Source organism: Zootoca vivipara, chromosome 6, assembly GCF_963506605.1.
Source record: "Zootoca vivipara chromosome 6, rZooViv1.1, whole genome shotgun sequence".
Taxonomy (NCBI): domain Eukaryota; kingdom Metazoa; phylum Chordata; class Lepidosauria; order Squamata; family Lacertidae; genus Zootoca; species Zootoca vivipara.
The window spans coordinates 3,997,568-4,025,258 of NC_083281.1; the positions used below are offsets into that span (position 1 = coordinate 3,997,568).

The 27,691-nt window shown below is 48.7% G+C and overlaps 1 protein-coding gene across 1 annotated transcript in view; it reads right to left on the reverse strand.

Annotated features, from left to right (window-relative positions):
- Positions 1–294: 294 nt before the first annotated feature.
- The window catches only part of LOC118086017 (calcium/calmodulin-dependent protein kinase type IV-like), a 49,332-nt gene continuing 21,935 nt past the window's right edge, over positions 295–27,691 (reverse strand). The window contains exons 4-11 of the mRNA XM_035117220.2: positions 25,409–25,491; positions 24,144–24,216; positions 17,240–17,330; positions 16,740–16,814; positions 15,113–15,188; positions 6,847–6,973; positions 3,904–4,056; positions 295–685 (exon numbers count right to left, since the gene is read on the reverse strand). Coding sequence (XP_034973111.2) covers positions 416–685; positions 3,904–4,056; positions 6,847–6,973; positions 15,113–15,188; positions 16,740–16,814; positions 17,240–17,330; positions 24,144–24,216; positions 25,409–25,491 — 948 coding nt within the window. The 3' untranslated portion in view covers positions 295–415. The remainder of the gene's footprint in view (positions 686–3,903; positions 4,057–6,846; positions 6,974–15,112; positions 15,189–16,739; positions 16,815–17,239; positions 17,331–24,143; positions 24,217–25,408; positions 25,492–27,691) is intronic.

The window sequence follows — 27,691 nt, forward strand, 5'->3', positions numbered from 1 at the left end:
TCAAGTTTTCTTCCTTTGATAGCCTCTTTCCGCTAAAGAGCCATTGGTTGGGAGAGGGATTTTAAAAATACGTTCCGGAAAGAGGAAATTGTCGGAAAATTGTGGGGCAGGGGGCGGAATAACTGCCACAGACGACAAACTGCTCTCCAACACACAGCACCCTTTGTAAGCAAAGCTACACACTACCACACCACTGCCTCCTAACACCTGCCAGCTTTCAAGGTATGTTGCTCCTTCGTCGTCTGAGAACGCCGTCTGAAAACGTGCCAAGTGGCTTTGTTTATTTATTTCCATCCTTCCTTCTTCATCTTTTTTGTCTTCTTGTTTTGGTCTATCTGCTGCGGTGATGAGGACAGACTTCCCTCCCCACCCTTCCGACATCTGGCAGGAGCAAAGCAACCAGGCTTGCTCGGGCCTAACTTTTGCCACTGGAGCCGTTGAGTGCTGCAGCCGTGGCTCCGTGGCTCTCATCAAGGTTCTCTGAGGCAGCTGGAGTAGGATCTGCCGCCCCGCTGGTCCTGGAGGGCGTCTTCTTGTAAGCGTTGTCCTCGAGGAGGAGGCCACTCCTAGCTCCTTGCACCAGCCCCGGTTCCTTGGGGGCATCTTGGTGCCGTCCGTTCCTGGAGCTGTCATGGTGGCCATGATTGCCAAGTCGGCTAGATGCTACCACAGCTTTCATCGCAGCCTGTGTAAGACACGTTGAGAAGAGGGGAATCGATTTTTTAAAATATTACCACCAGTTATCGATCCATAGCTTAATATTAGTACAGTCATACTTTGGTTCTCGAACGGAATCTGTTCTGGAAGTCCATTCGACTCCTGAAACTGTTCAAAAACCAAGGCACAGCTTCCGATTGGCTGCAGGAGCTTCCTGCACTCAAGTGGACGTTTGGCTTCCAAAAAAAGTTCACAAACTGGAACACTCACTTCCGGGTTCGCGCCGTTTGGGAGCCAAAACATTGGAGTCACAAGGCATTCGAGAACCAAGGCACAACTAGTATCAATGCTAGTATATTTACCTAAGAACAATCAGTTATATCCAGTGTACCCCATCTGCACTACCCGTTTAAAGTGGATTGAAATCCCCTTCCTTGCATCTTCCACCCTGTTGCCTCGCCTCTTTTCTTATTGGGTTAGTCAGGAATCACAAGGGGGATGCAAACCTCAATTTCTCCTTTAAGGAACACATTCTCTCTTTCCTGGGGTCCACAGTCAAACCTCGGTTGTCGGACGTAATCCATTCCAGAAGCCCGTTTGGCTTCTGAAACGTTTGACAACTGAGGCGTGGCTTTCGATGGGTTGCAAGAGCTTCTTGCACTCAAGTGGAAGCTGCGTCGGATGTTTGGGTTCCAAGAAACATTTGAAAACAAGAGCATTTACTTCCAGGTTTTTGGTGAAACGTTTGAAAATGGAGCTGTTCGAGAACCAAGCTTTGACTCTACATTCAAAAGCAGTGGCATACTGCTTTAAACAGGCATATACTTCCTGAGAACTGAATAGTTTACCAAGGGTGCTGAGACCCTCCTGGCCCCCTCACAGAGCTGCATCTCCCAGGGTACTCTGGAGGAGAGGGAACAATTGTTAAACTACTCTGGAAAGTATAACTCCATGGGAGGGAGAGTGACCTTAGCAGCGAGGCTTGAAAGCTTGAATGAATCTTTATTTGCGTCAGCCATCGGCCATAGCAATAAAACAACAATAGGATATACAAAGAATAGAAATAAAAAAATCAATTATATAAAATACATTTTAGGGTACTGAATCAATAGTCAAATAGTGGATCTTAGTCTGATTGCCCCAGCTAAAAACCTTGCCACCTTTGCTGTCACCTGCTCATTTTGATCTGCCAAGAGAAAGGACACTGTGGCAGTGGCTGGGCAACCCGGGATGGACAATAAAAGAGGGGTGATAACCTCATTCCTCAAGTCTTTACAAAGAATGCAGGCCAGAAGGGCAGGCACCACCAATTCGGGACTGCCATCTTCCCAGGGACGTTAGCAACGAGGTTAAAAACTGCAACGCCTACCGTGTTTCCCCTTTTTTAAGACACCGTCTTATAACTTTTTTTCCTCAAAAAAACACACGGTGGCTTATTTTCAGGTGGTGTCTTATTTTTTTTTATTACCACATAAGTACCGGTATGGTAAAGCAATCTACAGTACATTTATCCAGGGCTGTCTTAAGGGTGCTGCCGGCGGGGCTGGAGCTGTTGCTCGGAGGCGCAGTGTCCAGCCTCGCCTCTTCCTTGGTGCCCTCCAGAAACTGCGCCTATCACTATATCTTATTGCCAAGTCTTGCGGGGGGCGGCGCGGAAGTGACACCACCCGCTTGGCCACCTCCTGCGATGCCAGAATGTTCCCAATCAGAGGGGAGGCAAAGCGTGGTGTCCAAAAGCCCCCCCCCAAGAGCTGGGTCTCTGAAGGTTTGTAAGTCCTACACACCAGATCCTCCTCCAGGAGAAAGGGAGAGAGAGAGAGATTATTCAGAGCCCACCAGAGCCACTCCTCCTCCAGATTTGCAGTGGGTCTGTTGGCAAAACGAGACGGGGAGGGGATGTCAGTTTTTTAAAAAGCCAGAAGGTGAAGCCATTCTGAACCACCCTATGGCCATAGAACATCTGTAAGCAGCATTGCCCAGGAAGATACCATTACCTTCCCCATGGGCAAATGTACACCCAACTGGAGCCACTTTATGCTTCCAAAAGCATGAGAGAGAGAGAGAGAGAGAGAGAGAGAGAGAGAGAGAGAGAGAGAGAGAGATGTGCACACGGGGGGGGGGAGAGAGAGAGATACGCGCGCGCAAACACAGAGAGACAGACGTGCACACGGGGGGGGGGGAGACACGCGCGCAAACACACACAGAGAGAGAGAGAGAGACGCGCACGCACACAGAGAGAAACAGAGAGAGACGCAAGGGGAGAGAGAGACGTGCGTGCGCACAGAGACGGAGAGACAGAGAGAGACGCAAGGGGAGAGAGAGACGTGCGCGCGCACAGAGACGGACGTGCGCACACACACACACACACACAGAGTGCGGTGCTGCTTTGCGCTTTGTCGGAAGCGGCGGTGGCTGCAGCGTTGACAAAGCACGAAGCAGCACCGCACTTAGGGGAAGATGCCCAGGGAGGGGTCTGCGGGGCCGAGGCAATGTGTGAAAGGGAGGGATGGCGATGAGGAAGCGGGGAGTGAACCGATTGGGGCTTTAACACGCCCGCACGCGCAAATGGAGGCTCGGAATGTGGAGATCGTTTCTCTTAAAGTGCCGCAAGTAATGAGCCTCTCTCTCTTTCCTCCTGCCGCTCGTGCCCTAGGTGCTCCGTGCGGCGCTGCTTCGCGCTTTGTTAGCGCTGCAGTCGCTGCCGCTTCCGGGCGCCAACCTGACCCGGCAGGCTTCCTCCTCCTGCCGCGGCCAGCATTGCAGGAGCTGGGTCCTGCTGGCTTGTGCCCTCGGTGCTCCGTGCGGCTGCTGCACGCTTTATCGGCTGCTGCGCAGCCGCTTCCAGGCACTGACCCGACCGGGCAAGCTTCCACCTCCTGTAGCGGCCGCCGTGCTGGGTCCCACTAGCTGGCTGGGGCACTTGGTGGTCTTGCTCCGCGTGGCACTGAAGTATGGCTTATTTTCAGGGTATGCCTTATATGTCTCAAATGCTTAAAAACCCTGCCCTGGCTTACTTTTTGACTATGTATTAAAAATGGGGAAACACGGTACCAAGTTAAAAAAGCTACCAGCCACCATATTCTGTGGCAAGTTTCTCTTGTTTATGTGCTTGTAACAAAAGAAGAGGAGTAAGACTGCAGCGCTTGCATGTACATAGTGGCTGTGTTTTAGAGACTGCCGCTCCTTGGCTTCAGCTCATTGCCTCCATCCCTATGCCAGCTCCGCTGCGGCTCTTTGTGCCATTACCTTCAGCTTGCGCCTCGCATTGAACTCCTGCAGCTTCTTCTGCGTGCTGTCCATGTGGGCGAACTTGGCGGCTTTGCCGGTCACCCAAGGATGCTCCAGAGCCTGTTGCACCGTGAGCCTCTTCTGGGGATCCAGAACGATCAGTTTCTGAACCTGGAAAAGACCAGCGAGGACAGGGTGGGTGACGAGGCCTGGATGTCTTGATTCTGCTCGGAGGCTTGGATGCTTGACATTATTATTATTATTATTATTATTATTATTATTATTATTATTATTATTATTATTATTATCCCCATGCCACCTTGAGGTCATTGGAGAAAAAAGTGGGAGAAAATAAAGCGATTCATAATACAGTCGTACCTTGGATCTCAAACGCTCCCGAACAAATCGGCTCCCGAACGATTGAAACCGGAAGTGAGTGTTCCGGTTTGCGAACGTTCTTTTGGAAGCCGAACGTCCGACAGGCTTCTGTGGCTTACGATTGGCTGCAGGAGCTTCCTGCAGCCAATCAGAAGCTGTGCTTTGGTTTTTGAAAGTTTTGGAAGTCAATCGGATTTCTGGAACGGATTCCGTTCAACTTCCAAGGTACGACTGTACAATGAAATATACACAGAACAACTGTGTATTCAGTTAAAGCATTGGCTTGCATAAATGCTATTGTAAATGATATAGAGCACTTTAAACCAGCAGCAGCAACACACACACACACACACACACACACACACACACACACACACACACGTAAATCCAATACAGATGCCAACTGGGACCGAAACCTCCCCCCTTTTTTAGGCTTGTTGAGAGAGGAAGGTGTTCAAGAGGAACTGAAAAGATAACAGGGAAGACGCCTGTCTGGTATGTAATGGGAGGGCTTTCCAAATGATAGGTGTTGCCATGTCTGAAGGCCCCCAAAGGGTGTGACAGTGGGCCTTATTGCCCAGTTGTCTTCTCCCAACTTCCATTTGGCTCAGGATACCCCAAATATTTACAATTTGACCTTAGGAGACTGCTGTGGTGTGGTTTTGTTTTATTTTTTTGCACGAGTTGGCTAAAACTGGGAACAACTGGAGGAAGGAAGTGTAGAGAGCCTGGGAACCAGAGGGCTCAGTTTTGCTCAGAGTAGACCTAAGTTATTCATGCCCGCTCATTTCAGTGGGCCTGCTCTGAGGACGACCATTTGATAAAGCCCAGATTTATTTATTTTATTTCACATAAGTTATACACCACTTGATTGTAAAAAAAAACCCAACACACCCCAAACCTCAAAATGGTTTATAAAAAGAACTAAACAACAAAATTAGCGGTTGGAAAAACCACAGTTAAAACCAATTATTTAAAGCATTAAAAAACAAACAAACAATGAATGATAAATGATAAACTAAAAATCAATCACAAGCAAAAAAACCAAACAAAAGCAGATTAAAACATGTCAACAATCTCCATGTCTGGATAGGTTTGCCTAACCAAAATTGACCAGGTGCTGGAAAGAGTACAGGGAGTTCCAATGTTTATGTGCTGGCATGCTAAAAGATTTATTTCTTAGAAATGTAGGATAGGAGTTTTCAGGGCCAGTTTTAGGTTGGATGAGGCCCTAAGCTACTGAAGGTAATGGGGCCCTTTATATGTCCAGCAGTCCTTTGTCAACAACAAATTGTCGCTGTTTTTCGTGTTGAATATATGCTATATGTTCATTGATGGAGCTAATAGGTATCTAAAGCCATTTGCCCATGTTGCCATGCAACCAGTCCATGCAGAATGTAGGCACCCTATATATAGAAAGGAGCAAACCAGGGATATTTGAGGGAGCAGGCTAGCAGGTGGGGCCCATGACTTACATCCTAGGAGCCTACACAACACAAAACAAAACACTGTCACTGTATGTAGGTTTATTTTACTCGTTTTTTTAATCTTATATTTTGGAAATGTACATCCAGTTTTTTTCCTTTAAATTTTTTTTGGGCCCCCAAGAGAGTGGGGCCCTAAGCTATAGCTTGTTTAGCTTATATGTCAATCCGGCACTGGGTATTTTGTCGCACCTGGAACAATTCTGCAGAATGATGCAGAAAAGTGCACATATATGGAGTACGGCAATTCCGCAGGTAAACCGTCCCCAAGCTGTATTAGGGGCAGTATTAGGGTTTTACTTTATTTACTACGTATTCGCTCCTCTGAAGATGTCCATCCTGGATGCCTGGCACTAACGGGGAATGTGTGTGTGTTTTTGTTTGTGTGCACAAACTCAAGTATTGCTGATGCAAGCTGTGTGGGTATGTAATCCACTGAGAGCAGTCAAGTACAACATTCCTTGTTTTGCTAGAGTGGACATGCAGGGGAATGTTTGGTCCAGCCAGTCGAAACGTCCTATTTCTCCTGGCCTGGCATCCTTCCTCTTGCATGTGACTTGTGGGTGTGCATGACCTTTCCAGACCTGGTAAAAGGCCAAGGCATGCTTCTTCTCTCTCTCTTTTCCATCTTCCTTTCGTCCTGCGAACTTCCCAGACTGCTAACTGCAAACTTCCCAGACTGCAAACTGGGTTAAACCTGTTTGTATATGCTTGTAACTTTAAGCCTTAAGCCTGCCTTCAGGGACCACACTGTGCTCTGTCTGATCGTGAGTAAACTTTCTTTTTATTGCTTATGAATATTTATTTATTGCTTATGTGGTCTCTTTATTCTTTAGGAGGGATTCAAGGGGCCTTACCAGGAAAGTATTAGAATACATTTCAACCTGGACAAGCCAGATTGAATTGCGTATTGTCTTAAGAAACTCATACAAGCTTGCAACCAGTTTTCTGCTGTGTAAAGGGGAATGCGCTTTGCTAAGTAAAGGAACTTGCTGACGCAAGTTAGGAAGGATATTAATAAACAATAGATCCTCTCCTGACACCCTGAACATTCCCACAAGCTGGCTCCTCTGTCTGGGTAGGGCTCAAAGCAACTCACCAAATCCTTGGCGTTGAGAGACACTTCATCCCACCATGGAGACACGAACTCATAGTCACAGTTTAGGATCCTGCTGTACATATATTGGTCTCCTCTCGGGTCAAAGAAAGGCTCAAAGCCGCAAAGCCTGGGGAATGTTTTTTAAAAAACAGAATAATAATAATAATAATAGTAACAACAACAACAACAACAACAACACCTGTAAATAGTTTACATAAAATATTGAGGTGATGATAAACGGATGCACACAGGCCGACGTGTGTTGCGGTTACCCTCAAATTAATAAAGCCCACAAATACCTGAGGAGTCTGCCCGCTATGTCTCTCTGTGAGTTACTGATCTGGGAAGAGGAAGTGATTGCTAAACCACATGATTTCAGCAGGCGCGCACACACAAAAGAATAACTGTGGCTCCAGAACTGTGCCACCACCACCACCCCACAAAATACTGAAGTGCAACTGAGCGATCCATCAATCTACTGACAAAACCTGTGTGATTGATCAACTAAGGTTTCATTAATTGGGCACCAGTCCTTGCAGAATCCTAACCCTCTGAAGATTCCTCTGGTGAAGTAATGGATCTGACATTTGAGGGGGGCAGCATGTGTTTCAAGTTTATGCTTCCTTTGCTGCAACATAGGCTTAAAATAAAAGGACCCCTGGACAGTTAAGTCCAGTCAAAGGAGACTTCAGGGTTGCAGCACCCATCTTGCTTTCAGGCCGAGGGAGCCAGCGTTTGTCCACAGAGAGTTTTCCGGGTCATGTGGCCAGCAGGACTAAACCGTTTCTGGCACAACGGCACACCGTGATGGAAACCAGAGTGCATGGAAACACCATTTACCTTCCCACCACAGCAGTGCCTATATGTCTACTTGCACTGGCGTGCTTTCGAACTACTAGGTTGGCAGAAGCTGGGACAGAGCAATGGGAGCTCACACCGCCGCAGGGATTTGAAGAACCGCCAACCTTCTGATCAGCAAGCCCAAAAGGCTCAGTGGTTTAGACCACAGCACCACCTGCGTCCCTTAAAACACCCCCACCCACCCACCCACCTGCTGCTTTGCTGTCCTCAGCATCAGTGTCTATTCAGTTGGGGGTGGGTGGGGGGAAAAATAATCATCTGCTCGCTGCAGAAATGTTTAAGCAAAAAGCCTCAGGGCTGCATTTACTTTCAACTTGGCTAGAGAATTTGTGTGTGTGTTTGTAAATCCTAACAAGCCAAACCAATGGAAACCCAACATATTTTGACAGGCTGTGACCGCCATCTGTTTCATTTAGGTCAATGAAAACAGCGGCAGCGGGCAGGAGAGAGAAAGGAGGTCAAGCCTTCCTTTGTCATGGTCGCTGCGAGGGATGGTACGGAAAGTGGCTAACCTTACTCTTGCTACATCCGTCACCCAGATCCCTCTGGGCTTTGATGCTTGCAGTTCTTGGGGGCGGGGCGGGATTCATGTCAGAGTACTGCCTTAGTGAACTTCTCTCCCCCCACACAAATAACAGCGCGTCCTCCAAGCTCCCTCCCCTCAGCTGTTCACATCAGCACAGCTTCATTCATGTCAGGTTCGTTTTCTGTTTGTGTACATGCCATAGGGGCATCGTGTGGGATGTGATCCATGAGAGGCAGTCAAGAACAACATTCCTTGAAATGCTAGAGAAGACATGTGAGGGAATGTTTGGTCCAGCCAGTTGAAACTTCCTGTTCCTCCTGGTTGAAGCACCCTTCCTTTTGCATGTGATAGAAGGTGGGTGTGACCTAACCTGTCCAGGTAACAAAAGGATGAGTTACGCAGCAAACCTCCCTGAAATATACTCGGAGTCGAGAGTGAATTTCATGCTCTTTATTCAGCTCATATTCATCAAGGAGAAGAAGAGAAGACGAATGGCTCTTTTCCCAAAACCATCTGCTTATATACATTATTTACACAATGGGCCTTGCGTGATTGGCTACTTCAGGGCTACACCTGTGGGCCAATTATATTGTGGATTGACTTCTGCCTGCAGCCTGATTGGCTGCTCCTACAGGCCAATCAGGTAGCAGATTCACTTCTGCCAGCCGCCTGATTGGCTGCTCCAGCAGGCCAATCAGGTTGCGGATTCACTTCCACCTGGAGTTGGATTGGGTAGCTCCCGCTGATTCTGAATCCTATTGTTCTAGGATTCAGCTCAGTACATAACACCCCTCCCCTCTAAGTTCCAGTCCTGCCCGGGAAGTTGCATTCGTAGTCCCCAAGGTCTGCTGGCCGCCTCCGTGTGCGTTGTGGCCTGGGGTGTTCCTTGGTCAGGGGTTCTGGTTCTGGCTCGTGTTCCGAGGCTGCTGGCTGTGCCGGGGCTGTCTGGTCTGGCGCCACTGAACCACTAGGTTGTGACTCTGGTTCCGGTGTCCTTCCAGCCTCGGGGCGCCCCTCTGTGCCTACTGCTTCTGCTTCCCCTGCCCACCCCTCTCGCTCTACAGGCCTCACTGCCCTGCTGTCCCCTTGGGACCCCTCTGTCCCGCTCTCCTCCTGGGTTCCTCCTGGGAATCGTCGCCGTAGCTGGTCGCAGTGGCGGCGCCAACATTGCCCCCCTTCCGTTAGTACCTCGTACGACACGGGACCGGTCACCTTGGTGACTGTGGCGGGTACCCATGCTGGGCCTGCCCCAAAATTCTTTGCATACACTGGGTCCTGGGCCACAAATGTCCGGGGGTTCCTGCCTTTCCCCACCACTACCTCATCCTGAGCTCTGTCGGGGTGAAGTCGGTCCAGTCTAGTTGCAAGGCGCCGGCCCATGAGTAGTTCAGCTGGGCTCCGGCCCGTCGTTGTGCTTGGGGTGCTGTGCTGTGCTAGAAGAAATGCGGCAAGGCGGTATTCCCAGTCCCCTTGTGTTATGCGGCGGAGGCTGTCCTTGGTGGTCCGCACCATGCGCTCCGCTTGGCCATTGGTGGCAGGGTGGAATGGTGCTGAGCGGATGTGGCGGATGGCGTTCTGCGCTGTGAAGGTCTGGAACTCCTCTGACGTGAATGCGGTTCCATTGTCCGAGACGAGGGTGTCAGGGAGCCCGTGGGTTGCAAACAGCTTACGTAGTACCCGGATGGCTGGCGCCGTAGAAGTGGACGGTACCAGTGCGACCTCCAGCCATTTGGTGTAGGAATCCACCACTATGAAGAATGTTTTTCCCTGGAAGGGGCCAGCGAAGTCCACGTGCAAGCGTGACCATGGATGTCGGGCGGACTCCCAGGGCTGGACTGGGGCCCTTGGGGGATCCGGGCGGGATTCTTGGCAGGTCTGGCAGTGTTGGACCCAGGCCTCTATCTCTCTGTCAATCCCCGGCCACCACACATAACTCCTGGCAAGGGCCTTCATCCTCACTACCCCTGGGTGTGTCTCGTGTAGGGCTGTGAGGACCCTTTTGCGGAGGGGCTGGGGAACAACGACCCTGCTTCCCCATAACAGGCACCCCTTGTGGGCCGACAGTTCATGTTTGCGGTTTGTGTAGCCAGCGAATTCTGGCCCGGGGCTGCTGCTGGGCCATCCTCGCCACACCCAGTCCAGGACCCGGGAGATGACCCTATCTTTTGTGGAATGGTGCGCAACTTCTTGTGCCTGAATGGGTCGGTCGGGAAGCAGCTCCAGGGTCATAACCTCTTGCGCAGGCGCTGGGTCGGGGCCTGTTTCTGGTAGTGGTAGCCTGCTGAGTGCGTCTGCGTGGCCCATCGCCTTCCCAGGGCGGTGGATTAGTGCATACTGGTAGCCGGCAAGGAAAATTGACCACCTGAGGACACGTGGAGACAACACTTGGGGGGTCTGCTTCTCGGGGGCAAACAGGCCAAGCAACGGCTTGTGGTCAGTCACTATGGTAAAGGGCCGCCCGTACAAGAAATCATGGAATTTTTTTACGCCCTTCACGATTGCCAGACCCTCCTTGTCAATCTGTGAGTAGTTTCGTTCGGCTGCAGCAAGCGTCTGGGAGAAGTATGCCACCGGCACCTCTCTTCCATCCGGGAGTTGGTGTCCCAGGACAGCGCCGATGCCATAGGGAGAGGCGTCGCATGCCAGCACCACTGGCAGCCTCTCGTCGAAGTGTGCCAAGACCGAGTTCGAGACGAGCAAGTCCTTGACTGCCTGGAATGCGGCCCTTTGTCGCTGGCCCCACACCCAAGGGGCCCTTTTATCTAGGAGTCTGTGTAGGGGCTCCGCTACCGCTGCCTTATGGGGAAGGAAGGCATGGTAAAAGTTCAATAGTCCCAAGAATGACTGAAGTTCGGGCTTGCTCTTGGGCGCTGGGGCCTCACAAATGGCCCGTACCTTGTCACCGGTTGGATGGACCCCTTCTGCGTCCACCTTAAATCCCAGAAAGTCCACCTGCGGCACTCCCAGTAAACACTTTTCCCGCTTCACCTTGAGGCCCGCCGTCTGGAAACGGTACAGGACGGAGCGGAGGCGGTCCTCAAATTCCTCTGGTGTGGGCCCGGCGATCAGTACATCATCGAAGAAGGGGGTGACGCCAGGAATCCCTTTAAGGAGAGAGTCCATTAGATTCTGGAATATGCCTGGTGCCACGCTAACGCCAAATTGCAGCCGCTTTACTCTGAATGCCCCTCTGTGCGTCACAATCGTCTGAGCCTCTGCTGTGGCTTCGTCCACAGGCAACTGTTGATACGCTTGGGCCAAGTCCAGTTTGCCAAAGATTTTTGACCCAGCCAGGGTGGCGAGGACATGGCTGACCACTGGCACTGGGTATGCATGGGCCGTGAGAGCCTTGTTTATGGTGCATTTGTAGTCTGCACAGATGCGGACCGAACCGTTAGGCTTGACGGGTGTGACAATTGGAGTTTCCCAGGGGGCGTTGGGCACCGGCTCCAGCACTCCTTGCTCCACGAGCCGGTCCAATTCCTCGTCTATGCGGGGTTTCAGGGCGAACGGGACCCGGCGGGCCTTGTGCCTGATGGGTCGTACAGCGGGGTCTAGCTGTAGGGCAATGGGGGGTCCTGTATATCGTCCCAATGCCCCATCGAAAACCCCTGGAAACTCTTTGCATATGGCGTCCACGTCCACTTGTAAGCTAGTGCGGTTCACCCCGGTAACGGCTAGCCCCAGAGGTCCAAACCATGCCAGTCCCAGTAAGCTAACGTAGGGGCCCTTAACTACCAGCAAGTCCAATTGTTGCTTTCGCCCTCGATATTGCACCCTGAAGGTCCCCACCCCCATTGTAGGGACCTTACGTTTCTGGAAGTCCCGGAGGGTGAATGGGGCCGGCCTTAGTTTGGGACCCCCATTAGGGCACAGTTCCCTTAATGTTCGGGCCGAGATTATGGATAGAGTTGAACCCGTGTCCAGCTCCATGCGGCATGGGGCTCCCTCTATCTGTACCTCTATATAAATTTTCTCTGTGCTGGGATGGGGCAACTGGAATACCTGGTAGTCCGTGATCTCCGTCGAGTTGCCTTGGTGCATGGTGCCGTGTGACCTGGGGCTCCTGGATCGGTCATCTGATGCTTGTCGACGGGTGAGTCGAGCCCGACACACCCGGGCGATGTGTCCCAATTTTCTGCACTGCCTGCACTCTGTGTTGCGGAAACGACAGGTCCTCCTCTCGTGGTTCTCCCCGCAGCTTGCACAGTTCCCTCCTTCTCGTCGAGGCTGCTGTGGTGTGTGTGCTGCTTGAGTGCGCCGCTGTACTCGGTGTACTTCCTCCCTGTCAGATTCGGATTCGTCGGTGAGGTCTTCGTGGTAGACCCTCGGTTGGGATGGCGGGGCCGGTCGTGCCTCTTGCGTTGACCTCTCGGCGGCTTCGGTTGCCAGGGCTTCCTCCAGAGCAATCTGGAACGTGAGGTCTTTTTTGGCGTAGAGGCGTCGTTGCAACATCTCGTCCCTCAGGCCACCGACGAGGCGGTCACGAAGCATGTTCTCCAACTCTGAGAAGTTGCATAACCGGGCGGCTTGGCGGAGGGAGGTCACAAACCCAGTTATGGTTTCCCCTGGGGCTTGCCGCTTTGCGTAGAAGGCATTTCGGCAAGCTACCACCGAGGGCTGTGGTGAAAAGTGCTCCTTCAGCCGTTCCATTATTGTTTTGTAAGAGACGGTAGCGACATCTCTAGGTGCAAGGAGAGCCCGGGCGATTTCAAACGTCTCCTCTCCACAGACGCTGAAGAATGTCGCCCTCTTCATGGCATCGTTGGTGACTTCTTTCGCTTGCAGGAGGAAGTTGAAACGGGCGGCGTACCCTTCCCAGTCTCCTGATGCTGGTTTGAATGGCAAGAAGCTGCTGTCGGTTGCCATTCTGGGTTCCTTGGGTCCTGGAGCTGAAGCCTGGATGCACGGTGCGATGCAGCGGTGCAGCAGGTGGCGGTGCTGCGGTGCAGTGCGTGGTGGCGGTCAGCTCAGCAGGATCCCATCCTCGTCGCCAGTGAAATATACTCGGAGTCGAGAGTGAATTTCATGCTCTTTATTCAGCTCATATTCATCAAGGAGAAGAAGAGAAGACGAATGGCTCTTTTCCCAAAACCATCTGCTTATATACATTATTTACACAATGGGCCTTGCGTGATTGGCTACTTCAGGGCTACACCTGTGGGCCAATTATATTGTGGATTGACTTCTGCCTGCAGCCTGATTGGCTGCTCCTACAGGCCAATCAGGTAGCAGATTCACTTCTGCCAGCCGCCTGATTGGCTGCTCCAGCAGGCCAATCAGGTTGCGGATTCACTTCCACCTGGAGTTGGATTGGGTAGCTCCCGCTGATTCTGAATCCTATTGTTCTAGGATTCAGCTCAGTACATAACACTCCCTCTTTTTGAATTCCTTCTTCATTTGACCAGCTCTTATCTCTCAGCTAGCAGAAGCACTGGGATTTCCCCCCCATATGGGGTAGATCCACATGTACATATTTGTAACTAAGTCTGCCTTCAGGAATCCAACTGTGAACTGATGTGAGTCAACTTCATTTATTGACTTTGAATAAGATTGTTGCGTCTTTATTCTTTTAAGAGGGATTCAAGGGAACTTACGGTACCAGGAAAGTACAATTCAATCTGAAGACAGACAGAGTTGTATAATAGTGAGAGGCTCACACGAGCCTGCAACCAGCTATCTGCTGTGCATGTAAAAAGGGGAATGTAACTCTGCTAAGCAAAGGAACTTGCTAGTGCAAGTTAGGAAGGATATTAATAAACAATATATCCCCTCCTGCCACCCTGAGCATTCCCACACATCAGTGGGGCGGTGGGATGTATTTATCCCCATTCAAACGTGCTCGCACCTTGGCGAGAGGTGACTTAGAAATGGCTTAAGGGCTCCAGTAAGTGGGGAGCTGCCTTGCCTTGAGAATCAAGGAATCGTAGAACAGTAGAGTTGGAAGGGACCTTGTGGATCATCTAGTCCAGTGCAGGAATATGCAGCTGTCTCATATGGGTATCGAACCTGCAACCTTAGCACTAGCAGCACCACACTCCAACCCAATGAGCTATGAAGCAACACATCGATCCATAGCATTTTATAACAAAGTATGGGATGCGTATGCATTTTGGATTAATGCCGTGTGAACACAGATTAAAAATTCCACTTTGGGAATGCAGTGAGCACCCAGCAAACAGGAGGGTGGAGCGCAGCTTGGGTGTACCTAGCTACAAGGACTCTTAATTTCAGGATTGTGGGTTCAAGCAGGGGGGTTGGAGACCTTTGTGGTCCCTTCCGACTCTATGAATCTATGACTGTGATATTTCTTCTTGGTGGAGGACAGAGAGGGGTGTTCCGGTGTATTTATGCAGAAACCAGCCCACTGTTATGGGAGGTAAAATTCGCATCCATCGCCCTGCCCACTTTTGCCTCTGGCCCCACGTACCACTGGCATGCAGCCCCCCCCCACACATTTCCCAAGAAGGGAACGTGGCCCTCGGGCTGAAAGATGGGCTCCCTACCTTTGTACTACACACCATCGTATGGTGGTGGAGAACTCCAATAGCAGACATTTGGAGATACAGTGGTACCTTGGTTCTCGAACTTAATCCGTTCCGGGAGTCTGTTCGAAAACCAAGGTGCGGCTTCCGATTGGCTGCGGGAAGCCACGTCGGATGTTCGGCTTCCGAAAAACAGTCCCAAACACCGGAACACCCGCTTCCGGGTTTGCGGCGTTCGGGAGCCAATTTGTTTGGAAGCTAAACCATTCAAGTACCGAGGTACCACTGTAGAGGCAAAGGCATTTTGCCTGTTGGGCCTGTGTACGGATGAAGCTCGAAGGAGGGGAGAGGAAGGAGGAATCGTGATGTGTCAAAGCGTTTTAACGTTACTCACAATATATATGTGATGACACCGACAGACCACATATCCACTTCTGGACCGTAGGGAGAACCATGGAGAATCTCGGGTGCTGGAGGCGTTGGAATAGTGAAATAAAAATTTGAAAAAAGTGAGGAGCACAGACAGCTAGCATATGCATCATCCTTCGCCCACCCGTTCCCTTCTCTCTTTCTCTCTCTCTCTCTCTCTGCTCCTTCGCGCTCCGCCATGCTTTCACACCTGCCACAGTTAGTTTGTGGGAGGCAAGTGTGAGGCGTTGACAGGCTGCATCTTTTGGAAGCTGCCGAGGAGGCAGAGGCAACAGCAGCAGTGGGGCATATTCTTAATTTACCACTTATTCCCCAGTGAGTTGCATGTTTGTGTGATGCTTGCAGGTGGCGGCGGGGAGAGATTTCGAAAGGGTGAGAAAGACTTAGCTCTTGATGGAGGAGGAGGAAGGAAAAAGCTCACAAGGTCAGGCACAGATCTTTGCAGGGCTGGAAGGATCTGTCCAATTCAGTTTTCCCGTCTTAAATTCAATCCTTGCAGTGTGATCTGCGAATTTGTGCCGTGTCCCCTCTCAAGTCTTCTCCAGGAGAAACATCCCCAACCCCCCTCAACCATTCCTCATAAAGCTTGGTTCCCAGACCATTTATCATCTTGGTCTCCCTCCTCTGCGAACGTTCCAACTTGCCAATAATAATAATAATAATAATAATAATAATAATAATAATTTTTTACAGAGGTACCTCAGGTTAAGAACTTAATTTGTTCTGGAGGTCTGTTCTTAACCTGAAACTGTTCTTAACCTGAGGTACCACTTTAGCTAATAGGGCCTCCCACTGCCGCCGCACCGCCACCATACAATTTCTGTTCTCATCCTGAAGCAAAGTTCTTAACTTGAGGTACTATTTCTGGGTTAGTGGAGTCTGTAACCTGAAGCGTCTGTAACGCGAGGTACCACTGTATTTATACCCCGCTCATCTGGCAGGGTTTCCCCAGCCACTCTGGACAGCTCCCAACAGAATATTGAAAACATCACACATTAAAAACTTCCCTAAACAGGGCTGCCTTCAAATGTCTTCTAGAATTCAGATAGTTGCTTATTTCCTTGACATCTGATGGGAGGGCGTTCCACAGGGTGGGCGCCACCACCAAGAAGGCCCTCCGCCTGGTTCCCTGTAACTTTGCTTCTCGCAGTGAGGAAATGTCCTTCTAAAACTGTGGTGCCCAGAACTGGACACAGGACTCCAGGTGGGGGGGGGGTCCTGACAAATTTAATATTTATTAAATTTATATACTGCCCTTCGTCGTAAGATCTCAGGGTGGTTCACGGAATAAAATGCAGGATAAAACAAGGAAATAATTAAAGCAAAACAGCAAAACAATGCCATTATTACAGTATTATTATTACGGTATTATTTTCTATCCTGCCCTTCATTTTTGCTTTAATAATAATGGCATTGTTTTGCTGTTTTGTTTTAATTATCTCCTTGTTTTTATCTGGTTTTACCTTGTTTTATTCCAGGCTGATAGGTGTGGGGGCTCTATTATGCCCTCTCTTTTGGCACAGAGTTCTAGTTTCGACATCCCCTAAACTAGCTGGACCCCCCCCCCCGCTTTTCCTCTTTTGCCCACTCACCACAGTATCCGGGGGTGCCACACACTGTCTTCATCGTGTCCTGCTCATCCACAATCTTGGACAATCCAAAATCACCTGGTGCAAAATGGAGAGGGAGGGACATATTTCAAAGGCGACCCCGTTAAAACAAATGGGACGAGCTCTGTCGCCCCCATCTTTCTCACTAGGATGGCTGCACCCAGGTTAGATGTGGCCAAAGGAAGCGCAGCCTCTCAAAAGATCCAGAAATTCCAGAATGGTGTTTTCCCCAAACTTGGGTCTCCAGCTGTTTTTAGACTACAACTCGCATCATCCCTAGCTAGCAGGGCCAGTGGCCAGGAATGATGGGAATTGTAGTCCAAAAACTGCTGAAGAACAAAATTTTGGGAAACACTGATCCAGACTCCTCTGGCTTTCTTAGATGCCGAGAGTTGGCATGGGGGCCAGAAGGAAAAATTATGAGACAAAACAGAACATTTGCCTGGGACATCATTTTGGAGGTGGTGGTGTGGGGGACATACCTATTTTGAGAGGAGCATCTGGAGAGAGATCTGCGTAGAGGAGATTCTCTGGTTTCAGGTCACGGTGGACCACGCCATTTGCATGCAAATACTGCAGAAGAGAACAAGGGGAAAGGTGAAAATACCCTCCAGGTGGTGTTATTTTAATTGTTTTTATTCAATATTTCCTTGGGTTACATGCATCATTCCTATTTTCAGATCATAAAGTCATTTCTACAGATCAGCTATACAGTGGTACCTTGGTTCCCGAATGGCTTGGCTCCCGAACGAATCGGCTCCTGAAACCCGGAAGTGAGTGTTCCGGTTTGCAAACGTTTTTTGGAAGCTGAACGTCCAATGTGGCTTCTGATTGAGTGCAGGAAGCTCCTGCAGCCAATTGGAAGCTGCATCTCGGTTTTCAGACCGTTTTGGGAGTCGAATGGACTCCCGGAACGGATTAAGTTCGAGAACCAAGGTACCACTGTATATTTGTTGTGAGACATTTATGTTGTACTGTATACAGTATAAGGTTGGGGGGGGGAGGAGAGGGGGTCGTAAAATTTCATTATTTCATGTAGCATATGTGTGAGGTTTTTGTGTCAGCATCACATGGGTAGGTTCTTTTTCTATTCATTTATTAGTTTTCATTGGCAGTGAGAAAGGTTGGGGGTCCAGGTCATGGTTGGTTGTCTTCAGTGGACTGCAGTGAATTTTGTTTGCGTGTGATGTGTGAGTGTATGTGTGTAAGGAGTTGTTGGGTCTAGTTAGCCACATCGCTGGTGGTGGTGTCAAATAATAATATTAAAAATAAATAATAATATACCCCACCCACCTGGCTGGGTTTCCCCAGCCACTCTGGGCGGCTTCCAACAAAATATTAAAATGATCACAGTCCGGTGTTTTCCATGATTGTTTTGCCTCCACCCTGACCATATCTGTGGTTATCCCCCCCCCCAACCCATAAGGCACTCCTGCAGAGTCAGATTGCCCAGTGCTGGGATTGACAAAGCACTTCTGAGGGTTTTTTCGGGACTATTGCGCCTTTTATTAGAACATTCTGATTTGCAGCTTCCATTTTCTTTTCAAGGGAGCTGGAGTATCATTGATTAGTTGCACCTTAATTAGTCAGTTCTCATTCACTGTGGCGGGGCAGAGAGGAACTTAAATTTAACTGTTTTGCTTTCTCTTCCTTTTTTTTTAAAAAAGTTAAATAACCTTATTTTGCTGTTTTTTAATTTAAAAAAAGCAAAACAAGAAACTGGTAATTACAGATGCACACACAGGGAACACGAACTGACCAATTAAAGGGCAGTCCCTCAGTTATCCTGCAGCTTTGAACAGAAAACAATTAGAGACAGAAGCTGTAATGAGGAAGCTTTTAATTAAAGTTACATGTGACTTCTGCTGAATGCAACTTCCTCCTGAATATACATTACAGCAGGATCGACCCCCGCAACTTTAATTATCAGCTTCCTCATGACAGCTTCAGCCTGTAATTGCTTGCCAACCTCCTACCATGTCCCTTTACATCTTATCCAACCCCCCTAAAATCTCCTTCTTGCCCACCCATATTCTCCCAACTCCTCTGTGTTGTCCCTCCACCCCAGCTTTTCTTCAAAGCTCCGCTATTTGAATTTCAAAACTTGCCTTCCCTTTTGCTCCCGTCCCTCACCCCGACTTCATGGAAATTCCACGCAAAGTGCCATGTGGAACCTAATGTTTAAATTCTGCTTCTGGCCGATTGTTAAAACATGAAAGCAGCCTTAGAGGCTTGGCTTTGGGAAATCACCACCTACTGTAAGGACTAGAAACTTGGTGGTTGGTTGGTTTTAAATGAAAACTGGAGTCGGGTTAACATAAGCCCTGCTGGATCAAGCCAGAAGCCCATCTAGAGTCTAGACCAACATCCTGTCTTCACAGTGACCAACCAGATGCCCAATGGGAAGCCGACAGGCAGGATCTGAGCGCAGTAGTACTTTCCACACATTTGAGGTTCCCAGCAACTGGTGTTCAGAGACATCGCGGAGGGAGAACACGGAAATATCAGGGCAACGGGTTTTAACGTGGGAGATGATCCGTGACAGTTGTCAAAATCCACCCAAACTGATACAAGATGAACTTTGCTTTCATTTTTGCCCCCTAGAGTCCGTCAGCCATTTCTACGATTAACTCAGCTTGTAGGCTGCTTTAATTTTTGTTTTCCTTTTTTTTCATTTTATAATAAGACATACAAGAAAAACAAAAACAATACAGAACACAAAATGATAAAAATAGCATTGAAACATTTTAACAAAATACAAACAAACATATCAATATTTCGTAACCTCATATTTTGCTTAACATTGTCTTGAGGACTTCCTCAAATCCCACCCTTCTGATTTTCATTTACAATTGTTTTTATCCTTAGCAGTTTTCATATATCCAAATTTCATCCATTATCATGTACACCAATTCTTATTTTAAGCTATTCATATTTCTAAAACATTCTTCTCTTTTTTCTTTTATTGTCCACCTTCTCCTATCCCCCCATCCCCAGGCCTCCTCCTTGCCATGAGAAGGTCCCAGAATGAACAGACAGCTGGAGGTGGTCCTTTTTATAATTAGACTTCTCCCTACCTCCCCCTCTGAACCGCCCCCCCCTTTAATCTTTTGCTGCTAGGGGGCTATCATCCTGCCTGTGCAGAAAGGTGGAGTCGTAATCTCCGCAGAGCATTTACATGGGATACTGTCCTTTAGGAGTTCCCTTGCCTCATTAAAAACCAAAAAGAAAGGAAGAAAAATAAATACCCTTGGTTTCCATGGAAACAGTCTCACACTGACCTTTAATAAAGAGGAAAGGGTGACCTAGCTAATATTCTCTGTATGTAGATATATGGGCATGTGCCCATATATAGATAAGATTCTCTCTCACACATGTAATCAGTGCTTTTTTTTCCTGGGGGGTACATGGGGTACACATAACCCTGAACATTTTGTGAATCTTTGTACTTTTGTCCATTTACTATATTTATTTTCCCCCAAATTGAACTACAAAATGGTGATTTTCTTGAGTCAAAATGAGAGTACCTCTAAACTTTTTTTAAAAAAGAGAAAAAAATGCACTACATGTAATATATGTACATAGTATACATGTGGTCAACGTTAGTCCTACTCAGAGTAGACACTTGAAAATTATGTCTGTTCGGAGTAGGACTTAGTCACACACAACCCAGAAAATAGACATTCAGGCATATAGGTGAAGGACCCCTGGGCGGTTAAGTCCAGTCAACGGCGACTATGGGGTTGTGGTGCTCATCTTACTTTCAGGCCGTTTGTCCGCAGACATCTTTCCGGGTCACGTGGCCAGCAGGACTAAACCACTTCTGGCGGAACGGGACTCTGAGATGGAAACTGAAGTGCACAGAAACACTGTTTACCTTCCCACCACAGCGGTACCTATTTATCTACTTGCACTGGCGTGCTTTCGAACTGCTAGGTTGGCAGGAGCTAGGACAGAGCAATGGGAGCGCACCCTGTCACGCGGATTCGAGCTGCTGACCTTCCGATTGGCAAGCCCAAGAGGGTTGGTGGTTTAGACCACAGCACATATATATCTTTACAAAGACACGCATGACTCCTCTTGAACTTCTGGGCTCGGGTTTTATAGAGCCTACGGGGTCAGCTGACCTCTCCTAAAGGTCAGCTGAACTCTGGTGTGGAAGGTAGCTTAGTGCTGATTGCCCAGGTGAGACGGGTCCTTACCAGGTGTGTGTTTGTGTGCCAGCAGCGATGTGGGTGGCGCTGTGGTCTAAACCACTGAGCCTATTAGGCTTGCCAGTCGGAAGGTCAGTGGTTCGAATCCCAGCGATGGAGTGAGCTCCTGTTGCTCTGTCCCAGGTCCTGCCAACCTAGCAGTTCGAAAGCACGCCAGTGCAAGTAGATAAATAGGTACAGCTGCTGCGGGAAGGTAAACGGTGTTTCCATGTGCTCTGGTTTCCGCCACGGTGTCCCATTGCGCCAGAAGTGGTTTAGTCTTGCTGGCCACATGACCCGGAAAGCTGTCTGCGGACAAATGCCGGCTCAGCCTGAAAGTGAGATGAGTGCCGCAACCCTGTAGTCGCCTTTGACTGGACTTAACTGTCCAGGGGACCTTTACCTTTTACCTTTTGTGTGCCAGCTATTAACCCTCACAAGACTAACTTGTCCTGCCCTACAGTAAATACCCCCCCCTCTCCCTCTTCCCCCCTTTTGTTCTGCCTGGTGGTCCCTTGGCAGCCGCTTTCTCTGGCTCCTCTCACCCAAACAAACAACAGATGCCGCGCAAATTGTGTTACCAGCCTAGGGAGCTGCTGGTGCCAATCTTAATTTCACAGGTTGCCGATTGCAAGAGATTGGAAAGACGAGGAGCTTTAAAAGATAGTGACAGTTAATAAAAATGAAATAAAGCACACGCACACACCAGCGAGGCAGGAGGTGGCCATTTCACTCACGTAGGAAGGTATGAGAAAGCAACAGCGCAGCTTTGCAAGGATTAGCATAAATGGAACTTTTGTGGAAGTTGCCAAATTTTGGTCTGCTCCGCATCCGGGGATTGTGTGGCGTGGGGGCCTAAGGCTGTTGAACACATTATCGGCTAGATTGTTCCTTTTCTCAGTTTAGAGCAAAGCTGGTTTGGGGGAGAAAGCCGTCTCGAAATGCACGGTGTGCGCACTTGAGCGACTTCCAATGCAGCAAGGTTGTTCCTCCGCTCTGTGATTTGAGACTCGAATTGCTGCACAGACCAGAAAAAGGGAGTTGGTGTTTCCACCCATTGCCCACTCCCTGATTTGTTTCCCCGCACCGAACTCTGGTTCCCTGAAGCATAAGATTACCAGACAGTTACTGGGACAGTCCCCGGATTTACAAATCAGTCCCCTGACAAAATCCTATCATTCCTATTGAAGTTGAAAAGTGTCCTCGGATTCATTGAAAAAGATCTGGTAACCTTACTGAAGCAGCCGTCCGAGCGTGTGCTCTCATCTGAGCATGCTCAGTGGCTGCCTGAAAGAGACACACCTCAGCTTAACTGCAGCTTCCGTTTCCCATTCAGATGGAAGCTGGTTTGTAGGAAAATACGCATTGAACAGGAATATCTCTCAGGAATCTGCAGGGTACAGATTGATTGCAGCTAACATCATTGTGGGTACTCAGCTTCCAACGTCAGTGGGGGAAGCGTATTGGAGCAAGAGTATGTACATATAACACCGGTCCTGAAAGACCTACAGTGGCTCCCAGGACATTTCCAAGCACAATTCAAAGTGTTGGTGCTGACCTTGAAAGCCCTAAACGGCCTCGGTCCAGTATACCTGAAGGAGCGTCTCCACCCCCATCGTTCTGCCTGGACCCTGAGGTCCAGCTCCAAGGGCCTTCTGGTGGTTCCCTCCCTGCAAGAAGAGAGGTTACAGGGAACCAGGCGGAGGGCCTTCTTGGTGGTGGCGCCCACCCTGTGGAACGCCCTCCCATCAGATGTCAAGGAAATAAACAACGACCTGACTTTTAGGAGCCATCTGAAGGCAGCCCTGTTTAGGGAAGCTTTTAATATTTGATGAATTATTGTATTTTAATATTTTGTTGGAAGCCGCCCAGAGTGGCTGGGGAATTTAATCATCATCATCATCATCATCATCTGGTGTACGGCGTTGCAGCCAGTCAGCTGAGCCTCAACCGTTTCCTGCGTAGGGGGAGGTACGCTGCCTACCCCCCAACCCACGTCACAGCCGGCCACGTCATCTGTGCTGGGGATAGCCCCAGCCAATCTGCAGCCAGGGTGGGTGTGGCTGCGGGCCATTTAATTTCAGCGCGGCCAGCCAGCTCCCTCTCCCTTGCCTTTTCGTCGGATCACGCTACCCATCCACCCTCTTTTTATGCTTTGCTCTGATATGACCTTGCCATGGTAGTTGTTGGTCGCCACTTGGCAAATTGGCACCAGCCATTGGGTTTTCACCTACCTAGTAGCAATTGTCACAACTTTTGTGAGTTACAGGTAGGTAGCCGTGTTGCTCTGACGTAGTTGAAACAAAAAATAATTAAATTTCCTTCCAGTAGCACCTTAGAGACCAACTAAGTTTGTCATAGGTGTGAGCTTTCATGTGCATGCACACTTTTTCAGGTCTCTAATGTGCTACTGGAAGGATTTTTTGGTTTCAACTTTTGTGAGGTTAGGCATTGGGTTAGCCTTTGTTTGGTTGTTGCCTCGCCTGCCCCTTTTCAGTAAGGGTATCCTGTTAAAGGGATCTGGGATGTGAATACTGGGCGTGGGCTAGGGCCATATCACAGTCCCTACGGAGACCCCTCAGGGTGGTGCCACCATCTGACGTAAGTTATAGGGCACCCCTTTTGAGTGGTTTACCCTTCCGTGGACTTCCTGCAGGAGTCAATATATAGCCTAGCTTTGCCCAATGCGTAAGCCAAACTGCTCACATCTGTAACCAAAATGCACACGAAAGCTCATACCAATGACAAACTTAGTTGGTCTCTAAGGTGCTACTGGAAGGAATTTTTTTGATTTGTAACCAGTAACGTTGTGGCCTATTTGAACCCATAAACCAAATATTCTGTGTCTGTGTTGATTTATTGTTCTCCTGGGAACTTTGTGGCTCGGGTGCCTTGGCATGCAATGTGCACACAGCCATGGTAATTCCTAAGAAACAGCAGGATAAGTATAGATTGTGGTGAATGTGTGCGGTGCTCCCTAAGCCAGTGGTGCAAACAGGGATTGAGTGCACAGTCTAATACTCCAAGGAGACCGCTGAAATCAATGAACTCTGCTATAACACAGCCATTGCTGACTCTGAGGAAGACTCAGTTGAGAGACAACCAGGGACTCTGGAACAGATGCGGGGGGGACGGGGACTGGATTTTGGAGAGAGAGGGGGGAAAACCCAAACAGGAGAGAAGGATGACTTACGGAAACAGCTTCCAGGATCTGCTTCACCACATGAGCTGCATCTTTTTCGCTGTAGAAACCCCGTTCAACGATCCTGAAAGAGGGCAGAGGAGGGCACAAAGTGTTGGGTTCAAAAGTTGCCGTGTTTTCACTTTGCCACTAGCTACTCTACCTAACAAATCTTTTCAAATGGCCTTTATCGTTTATTTGAAAGACGTATACCGCACGGTGACAAAGCAGCTTATAGATAAATGGGAGAACAGAGGAATAAAGGTGTTTTCTCTGAGCTAAAAAGACCCAAATGCTGCAGCCGTTCCTCCTAGGGGAGCAACTTTGTCCCTTGGTCATTTTGGTTGTCCCTTTCTGAGCCTTTTTTACATTTATCACCCGATGTTCTTCCCAAGGGGAAGCATGTGGTCCCCCCCCCCAATTTTATCCTCACGGCAGCCTGTTGATCAGGTTGAGACAGGTCACCCAGTGAGCTTCATAGCTGAGTGGGAGGATTTGAACCCAGGGCTTCAGAACCTGATCCTCTTAACTATAGGTTGCAGTTGGTCTGAATTTATGTTTGGTTCCAGTGGGAAGAGCAAAAGGAGATGTGAATATATGGGGACATATTCCTCCACATCATCCTCAAGGCGATGCATTGATTTCTGTGGGCCCATTGAACTTATTTTATTCATTTCATAAAATTCATTCCCTACTTGAGCGGTTTACAAAGGATAACACAGTAAAATGACTCTCATTGAGTTCAACCGGTGCAGCCATGGTACCTCTGCATAGAGTTCGTTTTGCTAACTGTCAAACAACATTTTATTTTTTTTAAAAAAACACAGTTTTTGTATATGAGACCAGATTGTCTCTGCTCATGTGCAAAGTGCACATTGAAAAATGAAGCCCTTTGCACACTTGGAGCAATAAAGAAGACGGGCTGCAGATAACTGGGCATTTGAAAGGACAAGCTTTCTGGCACTGGAGTGAGCAGAACTTTTTTTTAGTGAGTGTGATGGAGGGAAAGAAAGCGGATTGCAGGGAATCTGCAGCGGGAATTGACAGTGATGGTTGAGAAAGGCTGGCATAAAGTACTGTATTCCTCAACGCCCCCCTCTCTATTCCAACACACACACACACACACACACACACACACACACACACACACAAATAAAGCACACAGCTTCTCTGCAGGTCGCTCTGACACAAATTATCATCCTTTCCCCTTCCTCGATGCTATTTGTCACCTTTTATTAAGAACCTGCCAGTTCGGCAGAGGGCTTCTTGCTGGTTACCTGTCAAAGAGCTCGCCACCTGTCACCAGCTCAAGGATGAGGGTGATCTGCGAGGTAGTCTCAAAGATCTCTTTGAGTTTGATCTAAAAATAAAAAGAGATAAAGGAGGTTGAGCAGGGGGGGGGGAATGGTGTTTTAACTTTGAGACAAGCTGGTCTCCAAATTACGAAAAAGCAACTCACAAACCCACACAAGACAAGGACTGTAACTCAGTGGGGAAAGCACCTGCTTTGCATACATTAGATCCCAGGTTCGATCTCTAGCCTCTCCATGTAGAATAATAAAATTGTAGAGTTGGAAGGGACCCCGGGGGGTCATCTAGCCCAACCCCCCTGCAATGCAAGAATAGGCAGCTGCCCCATACAGGAATTGAACCTGCAACCTTGGCGTTATCTTCACCACGCTCCAACCAACTGAGCTGTGCATGTAACGTAGGGAAATGTCCCCATCTGAAATCCACCTAGCTCAGTCAGTGTGGAAACTACTGAGCTAGATGGACCTGGTGGTACAAGCACAGCCTCCTGGGTTTCTCTCTAGATCTGTCATATTCAGAACCATCTCCTGGTAGGCTGGGGGAAGATTCCAGCCTGAGATCTGCTGGTAGCCACTGCAGAAAACACTCAGCTACGTGGAACAGGGGTCTGACACAGTATGCTTGTGAAACATGGACCACTTGAAAACGCCATCTCCAACTCCTTGGAAGAGTCCATCAATGGCATCTCTGAAAATTTTTACAGATCACTTGGGAAGACAGGTGCATTAATGCAAGTGTACTGGAAGAAGCAAAGACACCAGTGTCAAAGCGATAATTCTTCAACATCAATTTTGTTGGACTGGCCATGTTGTGTGGATGCCTGATTATCGTCTTCCAAAGCGACTCCTCTATTCCGAACTTAAGAATTGAAAGCGTAATGCCGGCGATCAACAAAAGAGGTTTAAAGACTCTTACAAGGCAAATCTAAAAAAAGTAGTATAAACACTGGCAACTGGGAAACACTGGCCTGTGAGCGCTCCAGCTGGAGAACAGCCTTTCTCAAAGGTGTTGTGGACTTTAAAGACGCTCAAACTCAGGACGCAAGGGAGAAACACACTAAGAGGAAGGCACGCTTGGCAAACCCTCACCAGGATCAACTCCTGCCCAGAAACCTATGTCCCCACTGTGAAAGGACGCGGGGATCCAGAATTGGCCTCCACAGCCACTTATAAACCCACTGTTAAAACTGTGTTTATGGAAGACAATCTTACTCAGCTATGAGGGATCACAGAAGAAGAAGAAGAAGGAGGAGGAGGAACAGGGTTTGACTCAGTAAAAAGTTCCTACATACTCTTCTCAACACAGGCATCCCGCCTCCATATATGTGGGGGTTTGATTCTGGGCCACCATGCGCCCAAGTGAAATCACATAAAGTGGGGGACACCCTCCAAAAAGCCTCTAAATGCCTGTTCTTTCCCGCTCCCCAGCTCTCCCCCCTCGTTCTCTCCACACAATTCTCTCTTCAGCTAAAATTGAAGCTCTGGAGCCAGACGGAGGCTGGAGGATGCATAGGAAAGCGAATGTTGCTGCTGTTTCGCTACCCCACACCTCAGCTGTTAGGCGGATAGGCCAAGCAGCCCAAACAAAGCCCCCCTGTGCCTCGGGTCCCTTTGGGGCTTCCTCCGCCTTCACAGATGTCATCTTCGGGCTCCAGGGAGAGTCTCAGTACGAGGGCAAGGGTTCCCCCCCCCAAGAGTTTTTCTGAAGGACTGTGAGCTCCTTGCAGAGTTCACAATTAGCTAACTGATTGTTGTTCTCTGGTAGCAAACATGTGAGGATTGTAGCCTGGGATCGTGTGAATGGTATTGGGTTGCAATCTCCATTTTGAAAGGAGTTGCCTTTGGTTATATATACAGTGTGTGTGTGTGTGTGTGTGTGTGTGTGTGTGTGTGTGTGTGTGTGTGTGTAAAATTGTCCATTTAATATTATACATTCACATCATCATTATCCACCCTGGCTCTTTAGAGCCTATTGACTTCCTTTTATGCCCGCCTCATGGCTTTCAAAATTAACCTTTATATCATTGCATTTTGTACCTTTTCCAATTCTAATGACACTCCTTACAATACGGCTCAAGATTTAAATAAATATAGAAAGACAGGAAATTTCTCATTACAAGTCTTCAGACAACCCTGCTACTGCTGTCAAATGCTTACAATAATCTTTCAGATATCGTATAAATTTATTCCAGTCCTTTTGGAATACTTGATCATGCTGGTTTCGAATTTTCCCCGCCAGCTTCACCAATT